Source organism: Neovison vison, chromosome 8, assembly GCF_020171115.1.
Source record: "Neovison vison isolate M4711 chromosome 8, ASM_NN_V1, whole genome shotgun sequence".
Classification (NCBI taxonomy): Eukaryota; Metazoa; Chordata; class Mammalia; order Carnivora; family Mustelidae; genus Neogale; species Neogale vison.
The window spans coordinates 123,651,762-123,678,400 of record NC_058098.1 but is presented as its reverse complement, the minus strand read 5'-3'; the positions used below and the strand labels follow the sequence as shown (position 1 = coordinate 123,678,400).

At 54.5% G+C, this 26,639-nt stretch overlaps 3 protein-coding genes across 5 annotated transcripts in view; 1 reads left to right on the top strand and 2 right to left on the bottom strand.

The window, feature by feature from the left end:
* Nucleotides 1-1,858, bottom strand: part of OTOF (otoferlin) — a 91,477-nt gene extending 89,619 nt beyond the window's left edge. For all 3 annotated transcript variants that reach the window (XM_044262540.1, XM_044262539.1, XM_044262541.1), the window contains exon 1: nucleotides 1,780-1,858. In XM_044262540.1, the coding sequence (XP_044118475.1) occupies nucleotides 1,780-1,858 (79 nt within the window). The remainder of the gene's footprint in view (nucleotides 1-1,779) is intronic.
* A 3,573-nt stretch (nucleotides 1,859-5,431) lies between these two features.
* FAM166C (family with sequence similarity 166 member C) lies at nucleotides 5,432-19,766 on the top strand. The gene is made up of 4 exons (XM_044262538.1): nucleotides 5,432-5,505; nucleotides 16,193-16,466; nucleotides 17,572-17,684; nucleotides 19,622-19,766. The coding sequence occupies exons 1-4, from the start codon at nucleotides 5,432-5,434 to the stop codon at nucleotides 19,764-19,766; spliced, it is 606 nt and encodes a 201-aa protein (XP_044118473.1).
* Nucleotides 19,767-21,486: 1,720 nt separating this feature from the next.
* Nucleotides 21,487-26,639, bottom strand: part of CIB4 (calcium and integrin binding family member 4) — a 48,258-nt gene continuing 43,105 nt past the window's right edge. The window contains exons 5-7 of the mRNA XM_044262253.1: nucleotides 23,912-24,021; nucleotides 22,955-23,043; nucleotides 21,487-21,517 (exon numbers count right to left, since the gene is read on the bottom strand). Of these exons, the coding sequence (XP_044118188.1) occupies nucleotides 21,487-21,517; nucleotides 22,955-23,043; nucleotides 23,912-24,021 (230 nt within the window). The remainder of the gene's footprint in view (nucleotides 21,518-22,954; nucleotides 23,044-23,911; nucleotides 24,022-26,639) is intronic.

Here is a 26,639-nt window from a genome sequence, read left to right as displayed (position 1 = left end):
GGATCGAGCACCCAGGGAAGGGGGTGAGGTTCTGTGCCCCAGCCCCTGCACTGATGCCACAGGGGTCTCTTTCCCTCTGGGCCCTGGTGTCTCTGCCTGCAAATGCCTGCTTGCCGCCACGGGGGGCTGGTGGGTCGTGGCCGCAGGAACACAGTACTCTGGAGCCAAGCAGCCGAGTGCTATGCTGTTCGTGGAGCCCAGGGACACATTTCACAGATGAAGGGACACACTCGCTTTTCCTAAAGCCAGCAGGTGGCACACAGATCCAGAGTGCTGCAGACAAAGCCGTCCTCGGGCTGGTGTGGGAAGCAACAGGCAGCCTGCCCACCCTTTCCTCCCCAACTTGCCTGCAGGGACGTTGCGATCCCCTGCACCCCTGCCCATTCTGTGCACAACCTGGGCCTCCCACCAGAGCCCATCCGATGGGGGAGGAGGGCAAGGTGGGCATGGGGGCTATGGTCCCTGGTCTCATCTCTCCCTTGCAACCCGGGTGCGGACATGCCCCCAGCCTGGGCCCGATGCTCACTTTGCTCTCTGGTCTGCTGGGCTTCTCTCAGCTCCTCCCCCAGCCCCCATCATCTTCCCCTCTTAGGAAAAAGGGCCATGTCTAGTGAGGAGTGCCCTGGCCTTTGGTGAAAGGACATCAGAGATGTCCCGGCCCAGAGGGCTGGGCTATGGCCAGTCAGAAGCCAAGGCAGGTGGGTGGTAAGCACAAGGAAGCCCGGCCTTATTTATTTTTACTTAAAAGCCTTGGGGGTTGCCCACTGTCTTTAGGGTAAAGGCAGCCTTGCGTCCTTGGTTCCGCCTCTCTCCTGCCTTAGCTTCTGTGCTTACTCTGGGCTCCAGCTTCATGGATCCTCTATCGACTCCATTCCACGTTCCAGCTCCTCTCTCAACCTTCAGCCTCCCGTCCCCGGCACCAGCACTGCCCTCACCTCCTTACCTTACTCCTTCCTGCTAGTCCCTTGGGTTTTAGCTGAGGGGCTACCTCCTCCAGGAAGCCTTCCTTGACCACTCTGCCCCAGCCCAAGTCGGGTGCTGCTTCTGTGGCTTGCATGCTGCCTTTGTCCCTGTCCTCATCATATCAAACACCTGTCCTACTTGTCTGCCCACTGGAGGTGGGCTCGTCAAGGACAGAGCATGGGTCACCCTCAGCCCCCAGGCTTGGCACATAGACCATAGTAACTGGCTGCTGGATGCATGGGGAGAGAGAGGATAGGAAGAGAATTGATAGAGGAGAGGCCAGTGGGGCTCACAGGATCCCTGCCCACCAATAGATCCACAAGAAGCCAATAGTATCCTCAACCAGAGAGCCCCAGGTTGCCTGGTTTCTGGGGAGCCATGCTATGGCTTTCAGTCTGCAGAGGCCACCACCACCCTGAGCCCAAGGAGATCTTGTGGAGGGAGAGGGAGAGGAGGAATGGGCCCACAGAGGCTCTATGGGGCTGGGTCTCTTTGCTGTGGGTCCCCCTGAGCTTGGAGAGGCGGTCTTTACCTCTACTTCCCCAGGACCCCCTGCAGGCAGAGAACTCTGCACCCTACCAGGCACACGGCACGTTGGCAAGCACAGGGAGGGACGGACACAGACGCAGACAGGGCGACACGGGGGACGCTGACCATCAGGAAATCACAGTGGCCAGTCAGGCCAGGGGCAGAGGGCTGCCCATGAAAAGCCTCATCGCCCCAACCCTGCTAGAACTTTTCCCATCCATCCTCCCTGCCCTGCCTTATCCCCATCAGCCCAGAACTAGGGTCCCTCTAAGACAGGGGGCCCCCTACCTCGGAAAGTCACTTTGGCGATCCTGTCGCCCCTGCCCCGCAGCTCCGAGACCGTCTTGAGGTGGACAAACAGAGCCATGCTGGCGTGTAGAGCCTGGACACCGCCGGCGGGCAGGAGCGGCTGGGGACGGAGTGAGTCTGGCGAAGCTCGACTCACACGCACACGCCTCCCTCCTCTCCCTCTCTGCTCTGCTGCTCCCGCCTCCTGCGCCCCCTCGGATGCTGCCCACAGAGACCCAGGCAACCGAGCGAGAGAGCTGCTCCCTCCAGCGGTTCACAGAGCCTCACGGCCCTGGCAGTGCCCGCCCCTCCAAGTTGTCAGCCCAGTGCGTATTGGTGTGTGTGTGTGCGTGTGCGTGTGTGTGTGTGTGTGGTGTGCCCTGCGTACAGCCCTGGGAATGCAGGCTCAGAGTTGGAGTGGGAAATTCATTATTCAGCAGCTGCTTGCTCCTAGATAAAGCCCTGCCTAGCCTCTCCTGGCCCCCTGGGGCTGACGCTCCTGCCTACCTCTCCTCCCCACTCTGCTGTGCCCTGCTAGGCCAGTGCAGCTGCCAGGAGTGGGCAGAGGGGCTTGCACACGAGTGTTAAGTGGGAGTGCAAGGAGCTCTACCATCTGTGTACACAGGAGGCTGGCCTGTTGCACTGGTGTTTCGAGGGGATTCATGCCCCCAGTCAAGCTGGCCACCGGGGCTGCTGGTGTCCGTGAGGCTCAGGGAACCTGGATGGGTCAGGCCTGGCTGGGTCCCACTCTGCCATGTAGAAATCCCACCCCACCCCCACTACCACCCGCTGGAAAATCAGCATCCACCAGACACCATTAAAGCTGTGTCTGGTGGCTGCTGTCAGAAAGGGAGCTCTGAGAAAAAGGAGATGTTATTTCTCCCACCTGCTCTTGGGGACCTTATACCCCCTGGAGGTGGGGTCCTGACCTCCTGCTTTGGGATCCCTGGATCTGAGAAGATGGAGCTCAGGAGCCAGGCTCCGCATGATGGGAACTGCCCCAATGTGAAGGCGTCAGAGGCCAATGTTCTACTAAGGGCGATGCTTAAGGCACTAGCCTCATCCCATCCTGGGCGCGGGGATGGAGAAGGCTGGGCCGGTGAGCCTCACTGGAGCAGAACTGTCAAGATTTGTGTCTAGTTAGCTGCTGGGTTTGGGGGACACAGGGAAGGGATATCTGGCAAAATTTCCAAGGACTGAAAAAGAACGGCCGTCTCTTCTAGTAACATAGCCCAGGGACCAGGATTCCAGAACCCAGAACCTCCACAAGGCCATCTACCCCTTCCTCTGGCTGTTTGCTCTGCAGGGAGTGCTCACTCCACCCTGTCTTCTGGCCCGGCCTCAGCCCAACTGATGCCCCATCCTGAAAGTGCCTCTGCACCCACACTTTCGCTCAGACTGGGTTGGGGTCCTCGTCTGTGCCGCCCCACCCCCTCATCTCACTGCTTCATTCTCACCACGGGGAGACCCTGGTGCCCTGCATCTTTGCAGTCCCAGAGCCTCGCATGGAATCCTGGGTATAACAGGATACCCATAGAAGGTTGACGGGATAAGGGAAACAGAGCCTAAAAGTTCAAAAAGGGAAGCATCAGATTTTCACGGCATGCTAACAAGAGGTTACTCCCTTTGAATTCTACAGTCCAGTGACCTGCAGGATGTCACAGGAGAGTCCTTCTAGATGATTCCTTGTTACATTGCCTTCTTTTTCTGTTTATGTTCTATTTCCTTCTCTCCCTTTCCTTCCTCAGTTCCTGCTCTTTCTCACTTTTATCTAGCTACAATGAAGCAAAGAGTATTTCAGACTATTATATTTATTGAATACAAAAGAATATCCACCAAATTTTAAAAACCAGGTAAGTTTAATGTCTCTTAAAAAAAAAAAACTAGCTTTATTTGTAAGACTAGTAGGAAAAAGAGATCCATCTCCTCCCCAGGCCCTCCAGTGGTTCTCTCCTGTAGGGGGTGAGTGAGTTTCAAGAGGCCTGTGCCTCTTTAGGAAAAAGCCCATGAACTTGTCTTAAACAAAGCATTGAGCTTGACTGAACCTCAGTTTCTATATTGATAAGATGGTAGTAATTCCACCCCGCCAACACACAGCACCCCTTAGCCAAGCCAGCTGACCCTCTGAAACCTAAGCCAGACCTCACCTTTTAATTTCCACTCTACCTACTATTACAGATTTCTGTAACTCTTACTGTAAAATTTATTCAACATATACTAGCTCCTCCTAGTACCAGGTACCAGGGATTCAGGGGTGAATGTGATATGGTATTGGACCCCAAGCAGAAGCCTCGCTGGAATGGTCCTCTGTTTCGGGCACCACCAGCGGGGAAGTCATGATGGGGGAGGGAGTGGGCACTTGACCTTGGTGGTGGGGGGCACCTTCCTGGAGTACAGCACACGTGAACTGAGAGCTGTTCTTTGACAACTTTTACAAATGTTTTTCTTATTATTGTTCCTATTCTGCATGGGGAATTTAGAAATACACAGACTTGACTGCAGTTTGAAGGACTGGTGGAAAGTCTTTCTGCCTGGTCTGCGACCACTCATTCCGGGACAGTTTCTTTTCCTCCCCAGACCTCAGTTCCCCTGCTTCTTGCACTCTTTGGAAGTCCATGGCTCCCCCCCAATCCCAATGTTATCGCTCAGCAAAAGCCTTTGACAATTCTGGTTGCAAAAGCCTCCTGCAAGTTCATTAGTGTCTGTGGTCTTCATTAGCTGCCATTTACAGATTCAAACTGTGAAGATGACACTTCTTGGACAAGACTGAATGAAACCGAGAAGGCCAAGGGTAAATGGCAGAGCTCTCTTGTGATACCAGGTCTGCTCCAAGGGAGCTGGGAGACAGATTTGGCTCCAAGCCCCAAAGAGCATGTCGCCTTAGAGGCTGTCACGGCTCTTTCACGCCCCAGTTAAAGACCAGGGTTGGAATGAGGGTCACTGGAGAAATGGGTTGTGAGGGCATCGGTTGCAGGAGGAAGCCATTATTATAAGGAACCCTCATCGGGGACTTGGTTAAAGTTTGCTTTCTGGTGCAAACAAGCCAACCCTGTGGGCTGCACTTCGGAACTGAGGACCTCAGTACATCACACATCCAGATCCTCCCAAGATTTGCCTTTTGCCCCTTTCTGATAAGCCACTCTCGTGGAGTAGTGTGACAGGCAAGACCAGGCAAGAAGGAAGTTCCCAAGGAGAGACGAGAGAGTAGGAAGACAATTCCCTTTGAGGAGCTGGGGTGCGCGGGCAGAGCCGAGATGGGGCTGTCGCTTTCTGTTCCGCCTCTGCAGCAAGGGCGCTGGGCCGTGTCCCGAGTCCTGCAGGGGACAGAAGGGCACTCGGGGCGCATCTCCTGCAGGGCCTCTCCTGCGAGTTTCCACCTTCATCCAGCGTCCCACACGTGGGCATGCGGGGAAGCAGAGAGATGAGCCCATTCCTGGGCGCGGGAGCCCCGCTTGGGGGGGGGGAATTGGCGGGGTCCCCAGGAGACCACACTTGGGGAGGTCTGGGAGCCCCCCCGGAACTCGGCTTCCCCTCAGCCCCAGTCCCCAGTCCCATCGTTGCCAGGCGCGCGTTGCCAGGTGACCCCAGGTTGTTTACCGTCAGGCGGGGAGACCTGCGGCGCAGGGCTCGCTGCGCGCTCGCCGCACCCACCATGGCTTCCCGCAGCGCAGGCACGCTCCTGACCGAGTTCAATGCCGCCTACGTACCCCCCGGCCTCATGCCCGGGTAAGGCCGCCGCGCACCCAGGCCCCCGCCTGAACTCGGGGGGTCGGAGTCCGCGTCTCCCCCCCACCCCAACCCTCCTCTGGCTCTGGGGTTTGAAGGAACAGAGAGCGCCCGTCGTTCACCTGCTGGGTGACCTACCCCGGGGCTGGTGCGCTCAGGGTGGCTCTCCCTGTTCCCCTTTGTAGAAAGTGGGTCCCCGTCGAGTGGCCCGGGGAAGGGGGAGGAGCGTGAGGTTGGTGTCTGGAGACACCTGGGCAGGAGCAAGAGCGTGGGGGGCCCAAGAAGGGAGCAGGCTTTTCGGGCCCCAGCCCGCGGTGGTGCACCAGGATTTGCGCAAGAGCCGGATGTGTCAGATGAAGGACTGTGGCAGACCAGGTGGGCGCCTGGGTGGGTTTCAGAGAATACGGCTCGGCCGGTCGGGCCGTGCTAGTTGTTGCTGAGGGATGTGCACTGGCCTCCGACTTTGTGATCAGTTCTCCCGCTGATCTCACTTAATCTTCCCAGGACTTCTCAGTCCCCAGATCTGCCTTGCCCTTAGCATTTTCAGATGCAGGGTCAAACCTAACTTTCCTTTCTCTGGCTGCTGTCAAGATCCAAACATCTAAGAGGCAAGTCTGACGGTCTCTTCCATTCTGTGGCCCGGTGTCCCACGGTGTCTGAGATTTCCAATCCCAACCTTTTCTCCCAGACTGTAAGAATCTCTTCTCTCTCCCACCAGTTGCCCCGGGGCATGGAGGACAGGGATGAGATTCCCAGACCCTCCCGATGTCAAGCCAGGGGTGTTAGAGAAGGTGGCTTATGATTTTCCTATGATCTTTTCCTTCATTTAGGCATTCCTTTGACAAAGACCTGCCAAGCACTTGGGCTGTCCCAGGTGTTGTGATAAGACAGACAAGCACTGGGCCGCCCTCGATGGGTCCCGTTGTAGTGTAATCCCATAAGGCTTAGTTCAAAGCCATCTTGGCAGCCCTTGATAGTGGTGTTAATACCACATTCTTGGTGTTTACCATAGGATTTCATTCTCTACATTAACATATTTTTTTTTCCTTCAGCTCCCTGCCGTCCCCAAGTGGGGATCTAACCCTCCCCAAGTGTCCCCCACTCTGTCGGAGGCCAGGAAAGTCTGCATATTTCAGAAGCGATTCTGGGTTCGTCCATGCCACTGGTCTGCGGTTCCCTCGAGCACCCTGTTCTGTTATTGATCTAGAAATTGTGATAACGGGTGAATCATAAAAAAGGCTAGCTCAGTCTGTACCTGAGGCTTTTGCCACGGATCTTTCTGGGAGGAATATGCTGTCCCTCAGATCCTCATCAGTGAGGAATGAATGAAGTTGGCTTTTGTTTCTAACTGCTCCTTCATTTTGTTAACTTAATGAAAGAATCCAAGGTTCCCCCACCACACTTGGATAATTATCATTTTTGTGTGTCTTTTCAAATATTAATCGCAGGATTGTAAGCACAGCGTCTCTTCTGACACTCAAATCAGCTCCCTTACCAGTTTTATTCTTAGCAGTGGAGAATATTCACAAGGGTAAGGACCTTGGAGATCCTGTAACCCAGCCCTGGGCTGCTCTAGATGTGGTCACTGAGGTCTGCCAGGGAGAGCAAGGGGACTTGCCTGAGTTGCAAGCTGGTGACTGAAGAGCCAGCATTGTGAACCCCCAGGCACGAGCACCTACTATGTGCCAGGCATTGTGTGGGGCTCCTTACATACTTTCTCTAAAAAACCTTTGCAGCAACCCAGATGAGAGACGAAACGCTTATCTAGGGTCAAGTTACCCCGCCTTGTCGATTTGACTTCAGCACCGAGGCTCTCCTCAATCCCTCCAGTTGTTATCTGTTACCATTAGTTAGATCCCTGCTTTGCTCAAGGCCTGATTCTGGGTACCAAGGGAGACAGGATGCTGCTGGGCTTCAGGCTTGTTGCCAGGGAGCTTCACGTGGTGGTCCCTTGCTGCTCTGGGCAGCACAGCCCGCCCTCCCTGCAGTAGCAGGGAATTCTTGGGTCCGAGTCCTGGGACTGTAAGGCTTCTCAAGGGATGGCACTGACCTCAGTAGGGCTTTGTGCCTCCTGCTTGCACATCAGATCTAAGTGGTACCCAGCTCCTTGCTCTCAGCCTCCCACCATGCCTCACCAGGCTCTTCGTCCAAACCCTTGACCCACCACTGTGCCTTCATTCCTGGCTGGACTATTGCTGCCCCTGACGCCACCGGCTCTGCCCAGGGGTTCTCACCAGGAGCAAGGGCAGGGGATTTCAGTTCCCTCCCTCCCTTCCCTCTGTCTTCCTGGAGGAGCAGTTTGGTCTCACTCTGCCACTGAGCTGGGCCTGAGCCTTAGAGACTGCAAAACCCTAAAGTCAATGTATTCCGCTCTCAAGAGGACATTCTCAGGACAGTAGTCGCACAAAGGTGTCTGTGTCCCCTTGCCCAGAATCCCTAGACAACCAGCTCTCTGGAGGGAAAAAGCCTTGATGTGTAGCGTCCATCCCCTCTCTGTAGCTTCAACACTCCCACCACGGCTGATTTCAGGCCATCGTCACGGCGTCCGGGTGCAGAGCTGGGGGGAGACGCCGAGCAGCTCACACACCCGATAAATCCACCCTACACACACAGGAAGCACGACTAAGCTCCAGAACACGGACGGCGACAAAGCAGTGACATCATTAGGTAGTGATCAGTTTTAAGTGTTTATTACCTTTGTTTTCAGTATAATTTCTTTAATTGTGACTTCATATACTTAAATTTTTTTATAATTTAAATTTTTAAAAAGATTTATTTGTTTATTTATTTACTTGACAGACAGAGATCACAAGTAGGCAGAGAGAGAGGAGGAAGCAGGCTCCCTGCTGAGCAGAGAGCCCGATGTGGGACTCGATCCCAGAACCCCAAGATCATGACCCGAGCCGAAGGCAGAGGCTTAACCCACTGAGCCACTCAGGTGCCCCTATAATTTAATTTTTAATACTGGCTTGTTTAGCAGCAGCTTGGAAAAACCCTGGAACTTTAGGAATTGGCTTCCTTCAGCCGTAGGAGCCCAGACCAGCCTCCTCTCTCACACCCCTGCCTCCTGCCAGCTGCTGCAGACCTGAGGCGTCACCTCTGGGCTGAGACAGGTGTGGGCCAGGCCAGGACAGGAGAGCTCCTTCCATTTCTGCCCAGGCCCTGGCCATGGAAGTGCAGCCCCAAAGACAGGCCACTGTGTCCTGGGCTATGAAGCAAAGGCCACATGCCAAAGGGATGTAGGAGAGTCCAAGAGCCCAGTAGGCAGCTGATGCCTCTCACGTAGCCCAGCAGAACTGGGGAGGCCTTCCTAAGAAGGGGACCAGGGGCTCCTGGAGACCTAGGCTTTGTCTTTCTAGAAGAATCATCAGCCTTTTAAAAATGTGCCTCCACATGTCAGTTCATTTCAACAAATATGTACAGAGCCTCTCTGGAGGGCCAGGAGAGACAGGATGCAGACAGGAGGAGAGCCTCTCCCTCTCTCCCCCACGGACTTGATACTTCTGAAAGAGACTAGACTAAAGGCGCAGGTAATTCCAATACAGCCAGCATGTGACCTGAGACATGAGAGAGTCACAAACGGAGACGCCTGGCTGGCTTAGTTGGAAGAGCCTGGCGACTCTTGATTTGGGGGTCAATGAGTTCAAGCCCCACATTGGGTGTAGAAATGACTTAAATACATAAAAACTTAAATTTAAAAAAAAAAAAAGAATCACAAAGGGCACAGACAGTTCAATGGAGAGGACAAGCATGGAAAAGGCTTGGAAATGAACCTTGAGGGATGGCTAAGGTCCCAAGGCAGGGAGAGGAGGAGAGAAGTGTCTTCGGGAGAGGCGACGGCCCGAAGGAAGCTGGAGGTGCTGGCCAGATAGACTTCCAAAGCAGCAAAAGCCTTTTAGCTGGAGTAGAAAAGCTGTGACGTGGAAGTGGCTGGGAAAGTTGAAAAGACGCTCCCAGAGGCCCACATCAAGCTGAGCCTTGAGCGTCTGGCCCCTTGAACTTAATTTCCTAGACAATGGGGAGCCCTTGAAAGTTTTTGCCCAGGGGAAGTATCTGATGGCCCCGTACTCAGCAGGAAGTGTCTTAAAGAAGGAGGCGGTGGAATGAGGACGTGCTGAACAGTCACAAGTTAATTAGTTAATAAGGCTGCTCAAGGGATCTCTGATGGCATGGTAATTAATTTTAATGTCAGGTATGGGGCTAGCCAGGGCCTTCAAGAGGCAGGGAGGGACTGTTCTCTGTGCACACAGGGATGCACACAGGATCATTCCCTGGGGACCTGGCTGAGCACCGTCTCCCAGCTCCTGTGCAGGCGGCCAAGGAGCCCAGCGGCAGAGAAGGGCATCAAGGAGGAGGTGTGGCTGCACCATAGGGCCTGTTGGATCCCCCGTTATGCAACCTGTCTGCCTTTCCTGCCGTTCCCTTCTGTTCTTTCCACGACAGGCCATGCAACCCTTAACAACAGGCCTTTGGAAAGCTCTGCCGTAGAACCACACGGGGTCCCGCTCAAGGCACAGAACCGCGAGTGCGTCCAGGGGACACAGACCTGGCTTGCCGAGGCATGCCCTCTGAGTGCTACCGGAATGTGGACATGTGCACCAACGTGCGCACCTGCGCCCCTCCCGGAGCAGCAAGCCCTGAGCAGGATCCGGAATCCAACCCCTGGAGGACTGCGGATTGCGATTGCGGAGGAGAGGGCTTCTGTTCTATTGGGATGCAAATATCTTGGCATTCAGGGGAGGTGGAAAATCGGGGAGCAGAGGAGGACTATGGCAGAGAGCCTGGGGGTGGTGAAGACAAGAATCACGGGAACACGTCACATTTCTATAGCTCCTTTCTTCCCAGGAACGCAAAGGCCCCCGTGGGTGGGACGCCCTGTGCCCACGTGCGCTCTGCAGATCAGAGCCAAGCCCCTTGGGAGCAGCGTTCCGGGACGTGGTGCCCCCCCCCGGGTTTTGGGACTTTGTTTCCTCCAGCGGACCCTTATTGAGCACTAGTCCTATGCTAGGTGCTGCGAAGGTGCTGAGGCTGGAGGAGAACAGATTAGCAGAGGAGGTGGACGGATGTGACACACTCACACTCAGCAGAGGGGAGTGTGAGGTTAGGGAAGGTGACAGAGAGCCCTGGTTCTGTGAGTGAGTGGGGAACCCCCCGGGGGGCAAGAGGGGACATGGCATCCTGGGGCGAGTGGATGTGTGCGAAGGCTCAGAGGTGCGGACAGCCTGTGAGGTCCCAGAGACGCGAAGCTTCCTGGGCCTTGGGCACCCGCAGGGAAGGGAGAAGGGAGAGGTGAGCCTTGGTGCTGTGATGCACGTTTGAGAAAGGTCGTGCTGGCTGAAGTGCGGACGGCAGGCCAGAGGGGGAGACTCGGTCTGGGAGACTGGCTGGGAGACTCAAGATGGTCCTGTGAGCGAAGAGCCTGCTGGCAGCTGTAGGAGAGTCTCAGGGCTTAGGGACAAAAGAGGGGGGATGGAGAAGGGTGAATGGCCTGAATCCCAGTTTCTGGCTGGTGAGGGGTGAATATGGGTGTCATTAAGCCAGGCAGAGCTATCCAGGAGAAGGAAGAGCAGGCTGGTATCCATCCTTCTGCATCTGGCACTCAGGGGCAAGCCCTGTGTGGACAGCTAGGTGTGTGGATTCGTAGCTGGGAGAAGAAACATAGAGACACGGCTCTGGGCATCCTTGGTGAATGGGCAGTATTGGAAGTCTAGCATAAATGAGCTCTCCCAGAGAGAGTGGGTCTCTGAAAAGAGGCGAGGACCCTGGGGCATCTGGAAGCATCTAGAAGATAAGCCGAGGAAGAGAATGAGCTTCCAGGCCCTCCCCCTCCACACTGAGGTCCTCATCAAAGTCTGACCCCCGTGGAAGGTCCTTCATGGGGCTCCACCAATACCGCCCCCTCACCCTGGGGAATGGGCCTCCCTCCCCGAATTTAAAGGCATTAGAACTCCTGCATGTACACTGTGTAACACTGTCATTTCAGAATGAGGGGGTAGGAGGGAGGAGAAAGGGCTGAGCCTTGCAGACTTCTGGATCCCCAACACCCGGCACCCAGTAGGTTTGCACTAAAGTAATTCTTAACACTATCCACTGTCTTAAAAAAAAAAAAAATACATGGACAAAGCGGGGGAAAAAAAAAAAACCTACCCTAAATCCAAACACTTAGAGTTAACCTCTTTTAGTCTTTGGTGAATTTCCTTCTACCGTCCTCGTTGTGTGTCTGTTCAGCAAAAAAGACTCGACGGCTGGCTGGTTGAGTGGACAGAATGATAGACAAAGCAATTCTACAAAAATACGATCTTGCTACGTTTGCTATTTTAGAACGAAAATCACAAAATGTAAACTTACTAGGACTCCACCGAAGAGAAAGATGTTGGCATAAAATGGAAGAATACCCAGACTTTAGATAAATGCTAATTCAGCTCAAGAAATATTAATTCCTAAAAGATCTCTCTAAAGAAGAGGGAAGGAGGGAGGATAAAAACCATCCAGGGGTGAGAGTCACTGTGTCGTGTATTTTTCAACGACACATTTTAAATTTAGTTGCCATGGGTTGACTCTGCTTATAAATTCTTCGTGGGTGCGCGCCCATCGCCCCTCCGCCCACCTCCCCAATTTTTGTTGCCGAAATTATTTTTCCCTTTGACAGGTTTTATAACATTTCCACTCTGTGCTGCCACCAGCCTTCACCTAGCTGCTATTTCTAGTTCCAGGACTGAAATAGATTTGAAACTAACCACCCTACATTCCTGGGTATTTCTTTTGAATCATCTCTTCCCTGGCAGATTTTCGTCACTGAGTGCTACTTGCAAGGAAAGCCTATGGGTGGCTTTGGTTCCTGAGCTCTTTCTTGCCAGAAAAGGACCAGCGGCTGCCTTTTTAACAGGATGGTAGGCTGGCCAGTCTGATGTTCTTGGGTCACGCTCTTGTCCCTACAGAATGCTGCGGACAACCTTCCTTTCATTTTCATGCTATCGCTTTACTATCTTTTTGTTGGGGTTTGACAGCATCTGATGACCAGCATCTCTTTCATGCCTGCGTTCTGAACCACTGGAGAAATAAAAGAGTGAAAGCTGTTATGGGACAACAGGGCTGATACCGAACCCCAGAAGGAGGTGGCAAGGTTGACTCGGGACAGGCTCTCCTCCTGAAGGGCAGTGTGTCCATGCAAAACAGCACAGAGGAGCCCTTTGGGCTGGCATGCTTCCAGGGAAAAGAGTGAGGGGTGGGTGGGCTTCAACAAGCTTCAGCCCACCAGCCTGATGTTCTTCCACCTGAAGGTAGAAGGACAAGTGGGGGGCGGAGGCACATCCATGGGGTGCTCCCTCCACGTGAAAGGAAGCTTATCCCTACTGCTGCTCTCTGACCACTTGACTGTCGAGCTTATATTTTTATTAGGTTTCATCTATAGCACAAGGAACCCTCAAGAACTCCGCTTCTACCGCTAGGTTATGTTTCTTGCAAATGAGTTTCTTCATCAGCTTGAGTGTTGCAGAGAAAGGCTGAACCGAGGATGTTGGATTTGGCAATTGGATGATCTTACATTACCTTAATGAAAAAATACAGGCTCACATTTAAGCTGGGGTGGGGGTGGTGAGAAGTCAGACTGAGGGAGATCAAGGAAAGAATGGGAGAGGAAGAAGTAAAGGCAGAAGGTGCAGAACATTCCGCGGGAGAAATTCAGGAATACAGGGAGAAAAAGGGTGGGATGCGAGGCCGACAGAGCGGATTCTGCAGCCTGGGAAAAATGCATGCGAATGTGTGTGTTTGTAGGCAGAGGGGAAGAAGCTAAGAGAGGAGAGAGTATCGATGGCAAGGCAGGAGGACAGAGGCTGAGAGAAATAGAGAGAGACTCTTGGGGGCAGGGGAAGGGCAGGAGGGGAGGCTCTGGACCCAGGAGGGGGGCGAACCATGGGACAGAGGAGGACTCTGACCAGAAGGGGCCATGGTGACCTCACAGGCATCACCAGCCCTGCCATCTTTCTGGGAGAGGAGACTGAGCCATCGGCCAGGAACTCGGGAGGAGCCAGCAGATAGGCAAAGGCAGGGGGGGTGCAGGTTAGGATCCCGAGGGTCATGGTCTTAAGGGCAGAGAGAAGCCACAGGCAGGAGAGGTAAGGCTGGACCAATGCCTGAGTGCAGTGGAAGTCGTCTCCCTTCACTGCCTGCTTGGGCCCAGACAACCTCACGTGCTGTAAGATTCTAGAAAGGCACAGCTGGCGAGGGGAGTTTGGGACAGGAGGCAGGGAGGTGCTCCTGTTCTGTTTTGCCTGCAGTGGAGAGCCATTGGAAGGCCTGGTAGTAATCCCCCAGCTTGGCTTTCCTGACTCCCACCTGACGATGGAAGGAGGGAAGCCCCGCAATGCTCTCTCATTTTATTGGTGGGAGGTCGAGGCCCAGAGCAGCTGCTTCAGGTAACCCTGAAGCTCGGACCTCAGATCGAAGTGCCCTGTGGCCTGGGGAGTCGGGGAAGCCCGCGATGTCGCAGGGACCCCGCAGGCTCCCTGCACTCCCTGGGGCTTCCCTGGTAAGAGAACTCAGCTGAGCAGAGATGAGGTGTCCAGCCTCCCAGCAGGGGAGGCCCCGGGGGAGGTGCTGGGGGTCCCTGAGGCACGGTGGTCCTTCGGGCATTTGTACGAGTAGGTCTGACTGGAAACATCACTGATGCTGCAGGCACGCAGCGACTCATTTTCTTTGTTCCCTAAACGTTTCCATCCCAGACTGCCTGCCAGACCTGGTATGGCAAACTGGGGACCCAGAGGGAAGACGTGAGCCAGCTGTGCTCGAGACGCTCCCCGCCTCATGGCGGAGACAGAGACAGAGACGAGAACATTCGGAGGTCTGGCTAGTGGAGGGAGGTAGGGCAGAGAGCAGGACCCACCTAGACCTGGAAGAGGTGGCAAGGAAAGGATCTTCAGAGAAGTGATAGGGCGGGTCTGTTTATTTAAAAAAAAAAAAAAAGAAATATTTATTTATTTGAGAGAGAAACAGAGCATGAGCAGGGGGAGGAGCAGAGGGAGAGGGAGAGAGAATCCCAAGCAGACTCTGCTGAGCGTGGGGCCCGGCCTGGGGCTCAATCTCACGACCCCGAGGTCATGACCTCAGCTGAAATCAAGAGCCACCCAGGAGCCCCACAGAGCAGGCCTTAAAGGATCCTTTCGTACCCGGGTCAAGCCTCAGGAGCCAGGGGAGAGGGCAGGCATTCCTAATGGCGGGGGGCACAGGGCAAACCCCAAGGGAGAGACAAGTAAGGGGAGGGAGAAAGAAGTTACATGGTGGAGGCTGGAGAGGGAGGCGAGTTCGGCTCCCAGACGGCCTTGAATGCCATGCTAAGGGCTTGACTTTAGAAAGGTCAGTCCGGCTGGAGTATGGGAAGGTGGGGGGGAAGTAAGGACGTGGTTGGGAGGATCGGAGGCCGCTGTGGCCACCGTCCAGATAAGAGGCAGTGTGGCCCAAGCTTGGGATGGTGTGGAGCCCCAGGGCTTGGGGACAGATGGCAAGAGATGGATGAGGCTGTGGGAGATGGACGCCAGGTTTCTGACTTGGCCATCTGGCGAGTGCTTTTCACCTAGATGGCTAGTTGTTGGGGAGGTGGTGGGGAGAGAGAGTGCCTGGGCCATCTCAGGGAGAAGTCTCGTGTGCCACGGTGTACGGGAGTCTGAGGAAACTTCCAGGCAGGAGATGAAGACCCAGGGCCAGCCACCCAAGGGTGTTGGTTAAGGGCTCAGCATGAATACCATCTTCCCAGGGACTGTGTGGGCTCAGGACGGACCCCAGAGGAAAAGAGCAGAAAAGGCGCATCACGAGGGGGCGACCTAGAAGGAACAATCAGAAAGTCAGGTGAAGACCAGCAGACAAGGAGGGAACAGTGTCCTAAATTCCAGGAGCAGCGTTTCGAGAAGGCAGAGGTCACCAGCCCTCAGTGCCGCAGATGACCCGGGATGGGCTTGTCAGGGGCCATTTCAAGGGCACTATGGGGTCTGGGCCAGGTTTTAGTGGATGAGAAGCACTGATTGGGAAGCCACTGGTCTCTGTCTCTTGCACAAAGTCTGATGTTCCTGCTTCTCGGGGTCGCCCGATCGCCCCTCACTTGGCTGCAGCAAGCCTGGCTCTCTGTAAATCTCACCAGACTGGGGCTCCCTAGTGCCCTGTGTGTGCGTGCGTGGGTTGTCCGTCTCTCCGAGGGGCCCCACTCGCCAGCCCCTGTCCCTCTCACCGGTCTCCAGCCTCCAGGGTTGCAGAGGGTGACGGAGCTCCTGGCAGCCCGTGTGAGGGGCGCGTCGCAAGGTCGCTCGGCTGCAAGTGACAGCTTTGTCCCAATGCTATGTTCCCACCGACTTCTGACGTCCTCTACCCTTAATGAGCTGGTAGCAGGAGGCCTCCCCATCTTCTGAATGGAGAGTGACTTGCCTGCAGGCTTGCTTGGGGCTCTCGCTCCTGCCTCAGCCTCTGGTCTGCAAGGATGACCATCCTCTAGGGGGAGAGAGAGGCCCAGAGTCTCTTTCCCTCATCCTGCCCTGGAACCCCAAACTGGGCAGCACCTCTGAGGGAAGCTTCTCATGGCCTGGAAGTGACCCACAGGGCCCACTGGCCCCATGCCTGGGATTTCGGGGCCTCTCTTGGAACTGGCCCTGGAGCCTTGCTCTGATCTCCCCTCCTGTTCCGCTACCCCTCATTACCATGGCAGGTACCAAGGCCATGTACCCAGTGTGGCCTTCGCCTTCGGCTCCCCCTATGGCACCGCCACTCTCAAGTACTTCCAGGACCAACGCAACGCAGCCCTGGAGAAGAGCCACACTCCCTTCAGCACAGGCGGCCACTTCCCGACCCTCTTCTCCTCCAACCCTGACCTGGTGCTGAGCAAGCGCTCCCACACCCGGGACCGCTGGCTGCACACCCCTGTCTACACCCGCTTCAACCTGGACAGTGACCGCTCCACCCAGCTCGCGGGGTTCTACCAGGTGGGCTGCCCTGGGCTGGGCGGCTGCCTCCTTTCCCTGGTGGTTGGGGGAAGAGGGTTAGAGCAACGGTGGGGCCAGAGGAGACGTTGTTTCCTTTTTCTGAGCTGAGCTGGCAAGGACTCTTGCCCTTGCTTACCCCCACTGCCGGAAGAGCTGGAGCCTTTGAGGATGTGCCCACCCTCCCCTCTGCTCCACAGCCTGGGGGACTGTCGCTTACTTCCTACTGGAGTAAAAGGCCAAAGATCCACCTTCAGGTTGAGCTCACCCAACACAGACATAGGGTCTACTAAGCCCCCTGCCCCGACTGTACTTGCCCACCTGGGTCCTAGTGCCCACCCTATGCCGCTCTGTCTCCCAGATCTCTGAGGATGTACCCTGGAGTCAACCCCAGCCCCAAACACTAGCTGCCTGGCTCCAGGTGTTCTGGTCCTGCCCCTGTGGCTCTTAAAGCCTCCCCTGACTCTGGTTCAGACACATCCTTGTGGACACAGGCACTGACCACTGACGTGCTTGCCCAGCTCACAGGGGCCAGGGCTCATTCTCTGCTGTGTTCCTAGAACCACCCCTCCCACCCCCCGCAGTCTCTTGCAAACAACCCTCCAGCCCGAGTTCAAGGACACAGGTACCTCCTGGTCCTCTGGGCAGAGAACGTGTGAGAAGGCAGCCTCTCCAGGGAGAGGATCGGGTCAATGCTGTGAGACATCCGGGGGCTGGGGGACCATGTCAATGGACATGGAAAGAGCTTTGGTCTCCATCATGAGGGGCGAGGGGAGGCAGAAACAAACTGTGTCACCTGCTCAGGCAGGGTTCACATACCTTCCTTCTGCTGGTCGCTTGTCTCACAGCAGAGAATGAGCCCTGGCCCCCGGTCGCTTGTCTCGCTTACTCTCCCTAGCAAAGCTGGTGTGGTGTGGGCCATTTCCCCCATTAGACAGACGGGGAGCTGGTCTCAGAGAGGACACACAGCTGGGAACTCCAACAAGGGCATTAGGGGAGGCAGCCCCCCACCCCTTGCCCAGGTGTAGGCAGGCAGGAATGGCAGGAGGCCCCAGGTTGCTTCTCCAACACTAACAGCCTGTCGTCTCTTCCTTGGGTCGAGCTGTAGGTGGCACAACAGCATCGGAAGTTCTATCTAGACAAGACGGGCATGGTGCCCCGGGTTCCCTACTTCGTGCTGCCTGTGAAGGAGTGGGACCGGTACCCCCTCCCCACCGACCTGTGAGTGCCTGCCCTCCCTTCATTCACGCGTTCTACAAACACATGTCCGTAGGCACCTGCTTTCAGCCAGGCATGCAGCCACTCAGAGTGAGAAATGAGTTAAGAACTGGCCCTAAGGAGCCTATGGTGCAGAGGATGATAGTCACACAGCAAGGGGTCCGGGTGTGGGCAGCCTTGCAGCTACACTAGTCCAAACGTGGGCCCAGCAGCTCCGAGCAACAAGGAACTGCTGCCCTCTGGCGGACATAAAGGGCACTACACAGAGCCTGGAATTGGTACCACACTGCCCCCCCCCACCCCCACCCCCACCTCAACCCGGACCAGGCTCAGAAAATATTCTCCTCTGGACTACAAAATAGCTTTCAAAGTCCAGCTGTCCATCTAACGAAATCTTAAAGTTCCCCACTGCCTGAATCTCACTGTTTTTATCCGGGAGAGGTGCTCTTCCCAGGGAAGGCCCTCTCTGCTCTGCGAGTTAATCCAGACACATGTTTGCCTTGCGCTCCCTCCTGACACCAAGGCATGGAAATCAGAAATCTATGCTGCCAAGGTGTCATGTGGGAAGGAAGCATCAGGTGGTCATCGGGAAGATCTTGGGTTTCCAACTACGTGCTGACCCTTTGCTTGACTCAAGAGCCCCAAGCCTTGCCATCATCATTATGGATAAGGCAGCAACACTTTCCATTGAGATTAATGGGTTTTAAAGACACAAATTGACCTGCCTCTGTAGGTTCCTCTCTGTAACATAGATGGGCCCATTTTATAGATAGGAAAACAGGCTTAGTGATGGCCTCAGAAACTTTGCTGAGCAGAAGGTCTGGTTGGAGGTATAACCTGGAGAAACTGAGATTTCTTGACACCAACCCTAGGACATCTTCACCCCTTGGGTGGCTCTGAGTCAGACCAAACCTGGAGGCAGTATGGGGCCTCTCCTGGGCCATATTTTCTTTTGAGATCACTCTGGGCAGGACCTTCACCTCCTACAGCTGTGGGGAGCTTAGGATGTCCCAGCCCCACTTCTCCAATTTATCTGGCAGCATATGCAGCTGATGGCTTCGCGCAACAGATAGGGCCAACCAGGTCATTGGGAGTAAGAGGGTCAGTGTCTGTGCTCAGACCTTTTCCTGATCACCACTGTGGCTTGGGGGAAATCCCTGCTCTTTCCTGAGTTTCAACACTATCATCACCATCACCAGTATCAGCATCTTTACCATCACCATCATCACCATCACCACCATCACTGTCATCACCACCATTGCCATCAGACATCACCATCACTGTCATCACCATCCCCACCATCCCCACCATCCCCAACACCACCATCACCATCACCACCATCACCATCATCATCATCACCACCATCACCGTCATCACCACCATTACGATCACCATCATCACCATAACCACCATCTCCACCATCACCACCATTACAATCACCGTCATCATCACCATCACCGTCATCACCATCACCACCATCACCACCATCACCATGACCACCATGACCACCATCACCATCATCACCATGACCACCATCACCATCATTACCATCATCACCATTTCTTATAATGTTTGTTGAGTTTTTCCTCCTTGTCTTACTGAAGTGCTTTATAAGCATTATCTCATTTACTCCTCAAAACAAAGCTGAGACAGATGTACTCACATTAGTCCATTTTATATGGGTCCACTTCCAGCAAGAGCTGAGCCAGAATCTGACACCCATGTTCTGTCTGACACGCATGTTCTCTCTCTGAACCACTATTCTGTCATGCAAATACCAATTATTCTGGTCTCACCTGCAGGGTGGCTTATCAGATGTTGGGCTGATGAGCAGTCAGCAGGGTCAGGATGGGCTAGAACACTGGGCACACAGGGTCGCGGTTGGGCATCCCTCCCTCTGAGGGGTCACTGCCTAATGCTGGCTCCATCCTTGTCCCCAGTCCTCCTCTGACCCCGGAGAAGAAATGGCACCTTTTAAGAACATCTCCTGAGAACATGAAGACCTACCAGACGTTCCCCTCGGGGAAGAGGGTCTCCCCACAGGAACGGCAGAAGAGAGATCGTTACTTTGAGTTTAGAGCGTGATGCCTGGGAGCCTGGCTCTGACCAGATTGGCTTTTTGGAATAAAATCTTTAGCCACAACCAAACCCGTGGTCTTCTCTGAGTTCCAGGGACATTTGGCTATGGCAAAGACATGCCTGAGGGTCACCCAGCACTGCGTCTTAAGGGCTGTGGAAAGCTCAGCTCAGGGGTTCAAGCCAGTGGAAAGCAGTGTCCTATGACCTATTGGCCCCCTCTACCCTTCCCCCGAGGTGGGGGCTGGTAGGACCAAGAACTGTAGGGCTCCCGAGCCTGGGTGGCAGGTCACTCCGGGACAGAGATACCTCCCATCTGCTTCCACCAGTGTAATCGAGGAAGCCCCATGATCACATATCAGAGAACGAAGGTGAAATGACCACAGAGCCATTGCACTGGGATCAGATACAAAGGAATTCCAGTTTGAGCCCTGACTTGGCATCATTCAGTCCACACACTCGCTTGTGAGGGAGGTGGCGTTATCCCCAATTTACTGATCAGGACACAGAGTCTTGGAGGTTGAGAATATCACCCAAGCTCCCACAGCTTAGAAGAGACCCAGTGTTTGGACCCAAGCCCTCATTTGCCCACTACATAACCTGCCTGTGGTCCATGTGGAGACTCTGGAGGTGGGGATGACACAGTCTGGAAGCCCCCGTGGTGCCTGAGAGAAAAAGCTGCGTCCGGCAACCTCTCTCTGCATTCTTCCCAGACAGGCACGGACAGGCTGCTGTGGTGTCTTTCCCGGGGACTATTTCTAGAATAGGACGGGAGAGGGTGGCCCAGGACTGAGCCATTCTTCAAGGAAATGGGGAGAATGGGTCACATGCCTGCAGTGGGGAGTCTGGAGTGTCTGCTCTCACCGGGATGCTATTCCCACTTCTCTGTGGCAGGGGACAGGATGTGGGGAACAGCCCCTCCATACACAGGATCTGGGATGGGGACCTCAGGCCAGGTGTGTATCCATATGACAGGTTTTCTCTAACATTACAGCATCTTTTAGATTTGATCAAGGGACTCCATCCATCAATGGGAAATTTATTACATCTTGAACGGGTGAGTTAGGACCTGAAGGCAAAGAGACCACTGCAGGTTCAAGTACATGTCTCAGTGAAACAGCTCCTCCCCTGGGATCCAGTGTTTAAATTCATTCCAGGATTTGGCTGAGGAGCAAAGCAAATAACGCCCAACTGCTGGTCCACATGTTGCATCCTGGGGCCTGGGGGTGCAAAGTGGGTCCTAGATATCTTCTCCCATGACAAGGACTGCAAAGCCAGGCACCAGCTGGAATGACCGCTGCCCAACACGACTCCATGCAGTTGGGAGGAAAGACGCTGTCAGGTAGCTCCAGGGGAAGAAGGGAATGTTGTGGATTTTCTGCATAAACTTTGTCCCATTTGGCCTTTTCCCTGCTGTGAGAAGTTGGGATTTGGACCCTGTCCTCGAAAAGTCTGGTCATCCCAGCTAGCTTGGTGTCATTGGCAAACTTAAGCTCCGGAATGAGCAGTGCTTAATAAAAATTACCTCTGTGTGATCCTGTATTCAAAAAATGAACTGATGAGGCAAGGGAAAGGTTTTGTTTTGCTTTATTGAATAAACAATGGTCTAGAAGTGAGGGAAGGATGGGGACCAAGTCATACTTCTGACCAGAGTCCCCCAGTGCCTGGAGGGGGTTGAATTCCAAGTTCCAGTGTCCTCCTTGAGGCCGCCAGATCAGGTATGGCCACATCAAAATCCCCAGAAGTGAATCCGAAAGGAGCTGAGAGAAAGCATCCCATGAAGCCACCCTGAGCTACAGATCTAAAGTGCTCTCCAATTTCCAGGTTCATAGTGGTCCTGGTGGCACCCTCTCATCCCTCTCTCTGGCATGGCCAGTTTGCAGCTATTGCAAACTCCCCCAAAGCCTTCTGCTCCTTTTAGCATCACCAGAAAGCAAAGGGTTTCAGAACCTCATGGTGCCAAAAACCAATGGAAAGAAACAGGAGAGATGGAAAGAAAAAGACAAGGAGGACAGGATTCTGGCCTCTGTTATGTGCTGGGCTGTTCTGGAAGAAGAGGAATTACTCTCAGTTGGGGTGGTTCTAAGTGTGGACTGTATGTCAGAGGGTATGCCCACACATACGTCCCCCAGCAGCCAGGATGGCCTGGAGAACCCTCTCCTCCCGCCACGTGAGTAGAAGAGGGGTGAACACCTGACCCAATCTGGAGTCAGAGCTGAGAGATACTACTAGGAGCGACCAACATTTGCCGGTATGGCCTCCTGCCTGAAAAGGAGAGATTTCCTGTCTGCAGGCTGAGATGAGTGCAGAGATGAGGAGAGAGGCAGAGGCTCTGGGTACGGAGTAGAGAGAGAATGCACCGTCTTCCATTCCTGACCAGGTACTCTCTGAGGTCTAGTGCTTTGTTCTTTTTCTGATTGGTTGGTTAAACCATCATGGCGGCCATGCTTTGCTATCAAATTCATCGAGACTATGAGACCGAGGGCAGAAGAAGGCCCAGGAGCAGCAGACACCGGCAAACAGAGGTCCACTGCTCCCAAGAAGGGCCTTCTAACAGGGCTGTTGGATCATGAATGGGCTGCCTCTTGGGGTGGGGTGGGGTGGGGTGCTTTTCCCATAACTGGAAGGATCCAAACAAGACCATTAAACATGGCTGGGGCAATATGGAGATGGCCAGTTGTCTCTAGGGTGTCTGTACGAAGATAGAAGACAATTGAATGCCCCTTCTGCATGAAACAAGGTTTGGAAATACTCTGTGACCAGCATCTTCACACATCCATACAAATCCCCGACTCCCGGTGACCTCTGGAGTTGTAGGGGCAGGGGAGCAGGACGGGCAATGGCAAAGGCCACCTGCCAGTCAGTCCTGGAGCCCCCTAGACCTAGGGGAAGACCCCTGTGTGCCACCTCTAGATAGCCAGCATCTGAAGTCAGGGCCACCCACGTCATTTGCAGAGCCTGGAACGTCATCTTGCCCTTGCTGGTTAAACCTCACTCCCTCTTTCTAAAGGTTAGAAGTTTTGGTTACCTAATTTCTCCAAAGCTCCAGTTTTGCTGATTCTGAAAACATCGGCAAAGGACCCTGGAGACTCATGACATCCTTAGGAAGACTGGGGCGCTTTATTGGCTCTTCCTGCCCCACCCCCAACTGTGGTGGGCACTTCCTGTCTCCCCACCCCCAATCCAGAACACCTTACTTCATGAAGTCTGGAGACTTGGCCATCGCATGTTCAAACTCCGAGAAAGATAGCATGTTGTCGTTGTCCAGATCTGACTCACTCAGGACCTGGCCAGGGGTGCAGAAAAAGCCAGAGGGCAGAGAGGAACCCGGTATGAGAAAATGACACGGGGTCGCAGGCAGAGGGGAGAACGTCTCATGCCAAGTGTTACCATAGGCCAGACTCTCAGGTAGGTGCTTCACTAGCATGTGAGTCCCCCAACCTCCCTGGGGGGGGAAAGGCAGATGTTCTCCACACCCCCCTTTGCTACTCCCCACCCCAGACAAAGATATGGAGATGCAGAGATAAGGTCATGTGCACTGAGGTCTGGAGCCTCGTGGGCTGTTCTCGTCATGCGAAGAGTGTCCTTCAAGCCTCCCAGCACAACTAGGTAGTGAAAATGGATGTGGAGGTGAAAGCAGTGACACCCCACCCACACCTGTATCCAGTCACAGGCAGGGGCTCGTACTGCAAGGAGCCCAGGCAGGTCAAGGAGGCAGCGATGACTTCCCACAGTTTCATCTTTGCTTCTAGTGTCAATCCAGACCTCAAGCACCTGAAGGTTCCCATGGTCTTAGGACAAAAAGACTCATGAGGCTGCCTTCATGTCCTGTCACACTTTGGACTGTCACTCTAGGACATCTGCAATAACATGGGAAAGGGGATGTGGGGATGTATCCCTCTGAGGCTAAGCCGTTGTCGGGCCACCTGCCCGCAGTGACCGCCGTGTGGGTGGGAGGGGCCCTTGGAGTAGATGGCTTGGACACCTGCTCTTGGGAACGCTGGAAGGATGGACCTTGGAGGAAAGAGAGAAACTTGGGGGATAGTTGCCTCCAGCCATGTGCCCATCCGTCAGGGCACCCCACCCTGCCCGCCACCCGGGGGTTTTGGGGGATGTCCCAGCCCGAGCCAGCCCGTGTCGCTCCGGGCACACACATGGCTCGTGAGGTCAGCCAGCAGGTCCTCGGACACGTCGTCACTGTTGAGCAGTCGGAAGACAATCCTCTGCAGGTCCTCCTCGTCGATGAAGCCATTCTCATTGAAGTCTGTGAAGAAGAGGCCAAGTGTGAGAGGAAGGGGGGGCTTCCTCAGCCTCCCTCAGGCCAGGGAGCCATGGCCCCACAGAACCCACCGCCCACCTGGTTTCAGTCACTGAATCTTCACACCTGACCTTTTATGAGTCTCACTTTGCCAAAAGGACACTGAGGCTCAGAGGTGTGAGATGTTGGCCCACACTGCCGGTAAGCAGAAGGTGGGATTTGGACCCAGCTAGGCTGGTCCCCAAACCCGCATCACCCACCGTGCTAGGGAAATCTCCACCTCAGACCACATAAGCCACGAGGCAGTTTGGTGGCCGGAAGCGGGGGTCACGGATGAGCAGACGGACACCTGGACCTGAGCACGAATTCCTGCTCCTGGCCTTGTGCAGGGTGACCTGAGCACCTCCCCCACTCACGCCGAGGACAGTGCCCAGTGTCCACTCCAACGAGCGCCCTGACCCTTGTCAGACCTTGAAGGGTCCTCCTTTTTGAGTTAAAAAATGTGGTCATTCCTAAGAAACTACTAGAACACCGTATGTCAACAACAAAATATGGGCATTACACAAGCCCCCTGCACAGTGGACCCCTTTCCCCGACGCTGGGTGTGTTTAACCCAGTTCCCTACAGAGGAGCCTTGGAAGGGGTGTCCTTGGGCCTGTCAGTGCCTGCAGCAAGTCATCTCTACTGGCCTGGAGTGCTTCTACCCCCAGCCTTGGCAGAAGGCAGCCCCCTGCCCGGAGTGCCCTCCTCCTTTTCCTCCAAGCCCTGGATGCTCTGACTTCACACTGTGCCTGCTCTCCCGTGCCTCCCTGTGAAGTCTCCCTGACCCCCTCAGGCCCAGGCTGGTTCCCCCCTCGCGCTCCTGCAGCTTCTAACACGGGGCTCGTCCTCCTGGCATGAGCCTTGCTCTCGTCGGCACCAGGGGCCCAGGGCTGCCTTGTTTCCCTGTAACTGCACCTGCTTCTTGCCACCGCCTCACCACCATTTGCCCTCGGCAGACACGTGGGTGCCTGCTGGGTGCCCTTCCCTGAGCCAGACCTCAGGGCACAGATGGACCAGACTGGTACCAGTCTGCATGGAGCTCCCAGCCTGGAGGTGCAGAGAGAGACCGCTGGGCACCTGAGTAGCTTGGCTCCAGGGAGAAAGGAACAGGTCTCCCAAGGGTTCCAAGGGTTTCCAGATGGGCAAGTTCATGTCTGATTGGGGTTAGGGGTGTGAATGAGGAAGACTTCTTGGAGGAAGAGGCATCAGAGAAGGATTAAAGGGTTTGGGCTTCCAGAGATGGAAACCGGAGGAGGTGCCAGGGTCACTAGGGATAGTGGTGGAGAAGGAACAGCATGAGAGTGATCAGTCTGGGGTGTGGGGAACAGTGGCTTGGAGGTCTGGGAGAGTGAGACCGAGGTTAAGTGTGGAAGGCGAGCTGAACTATATAGAGCCATGGATGCTGAGGGAGGCTCTCTGGGAGAATGCCCCTGCTGCCTCTGGGAACCTCAGCATGACCCCTACCTCTTCTAGAACCCCCAGCATGGCCCCCACACTGCTCATCAGCCATGATGAGTAAGTAAGGGCAGTAAGCTTAGGCAGGTACAACACCCCCACGACAAACAGATGTGCCCGGCAATGATCTAAGTGCTTTCTCTTCTACTGCATTTAATCCTCATAATACAGACGAGGACAGTGAGGTGCACCGAGATTGAATAACCATACCCACTTTCTCAGTCTCAGTTCAGCCTCTTGCCTTTAAATATCTGTGTCCAACCTGGGCTTCTTCTGAACTCCAGGAGCGTATCCATCCACAGGCCTTCTTGCCCTCTCCACTTGGAGGTCTGATCGGTCCCTCAAGTTCAAGAGGTCGAAACCCAAACTCTTGCCGTGCCCCGCTCCTCCCTGGCCCCAAACCTGTTGCACTCAGCTGTCCCCTTCTTGGCAAATGGGTAATGGCCAATAAGCTTGGAATCATCCTTGACCATGTCCTTGCCTTGCTCCCCATGGCTAAGATGACAGCAGACTCTCCCAGCTTCCCCTTGGAGAGAGAGTGGACACAGCCTGATGACCTCTGCATGATCCTGCCTCAGGGCCTTTGCACGGTGCTTCCCCTCCCTGGAACACCCTCCCAGAGATCCATAAGGTCTTCATTTAAATTCCAGCTTCTTACCAGAACATGCCTAAAATTGCACTTTCTATCCCATTCCCTGCTTTATTTTTCTCCTAGCGCCCCATACTACTTGACACACTGTATGTTTTACCCATTAGCTCCTTTATTTCTCTCCGCTAGGAGGTAAATTCCTCAAGGGCAGAAAGTTTAGTGTTTTGGGTCACTATTGCATCCCCAGCTCCTAGAACAGTGCCTGCAACAGAGTAAGCGCTCACTGAATATTTGTTGAGTCAGTGAACACATGAACTATCCAAAGTCACACGTTGATAAATGATGGAGACAGTGGTAAACCCAGGTAGTCCAGCTCTGTGGGCAGTCTGTGCTCTGAATCACTCATAACTGCTCATATTATAATGAAGCAGCCGATTTTCAGCTGGGTTTATGACCATCTAAAATGAACACTACACTACATTTCCCAGACTCCCTTGCTGCTCGATGTGACCCCATATTTGAGATCTCGCCAATGAGA

Coding starts and splice junctions, on each gene's coding strand:
- FAM166C (XM_044262538.1), top strand. CDS start 5,432: ATGGCTTCCCGCAGCGCAGGCACGCTCCTGACCGAGTTCAATGCCGCC. Junction 5,506..16,192: donor CCCCCCGGCCTCATGCCCGG/GTAAGGCCGCCG, acceptor TTACCATGGCAG/GTACCAAGGCCATGTACCCA. Junction 17,685..19,621: donor TACCCCCTCCCCACCGACCT/GTGAGTGCCTGC, acceptor CCTTGTCCCCAG/TCCTCCTCTGACCCCGGAGA.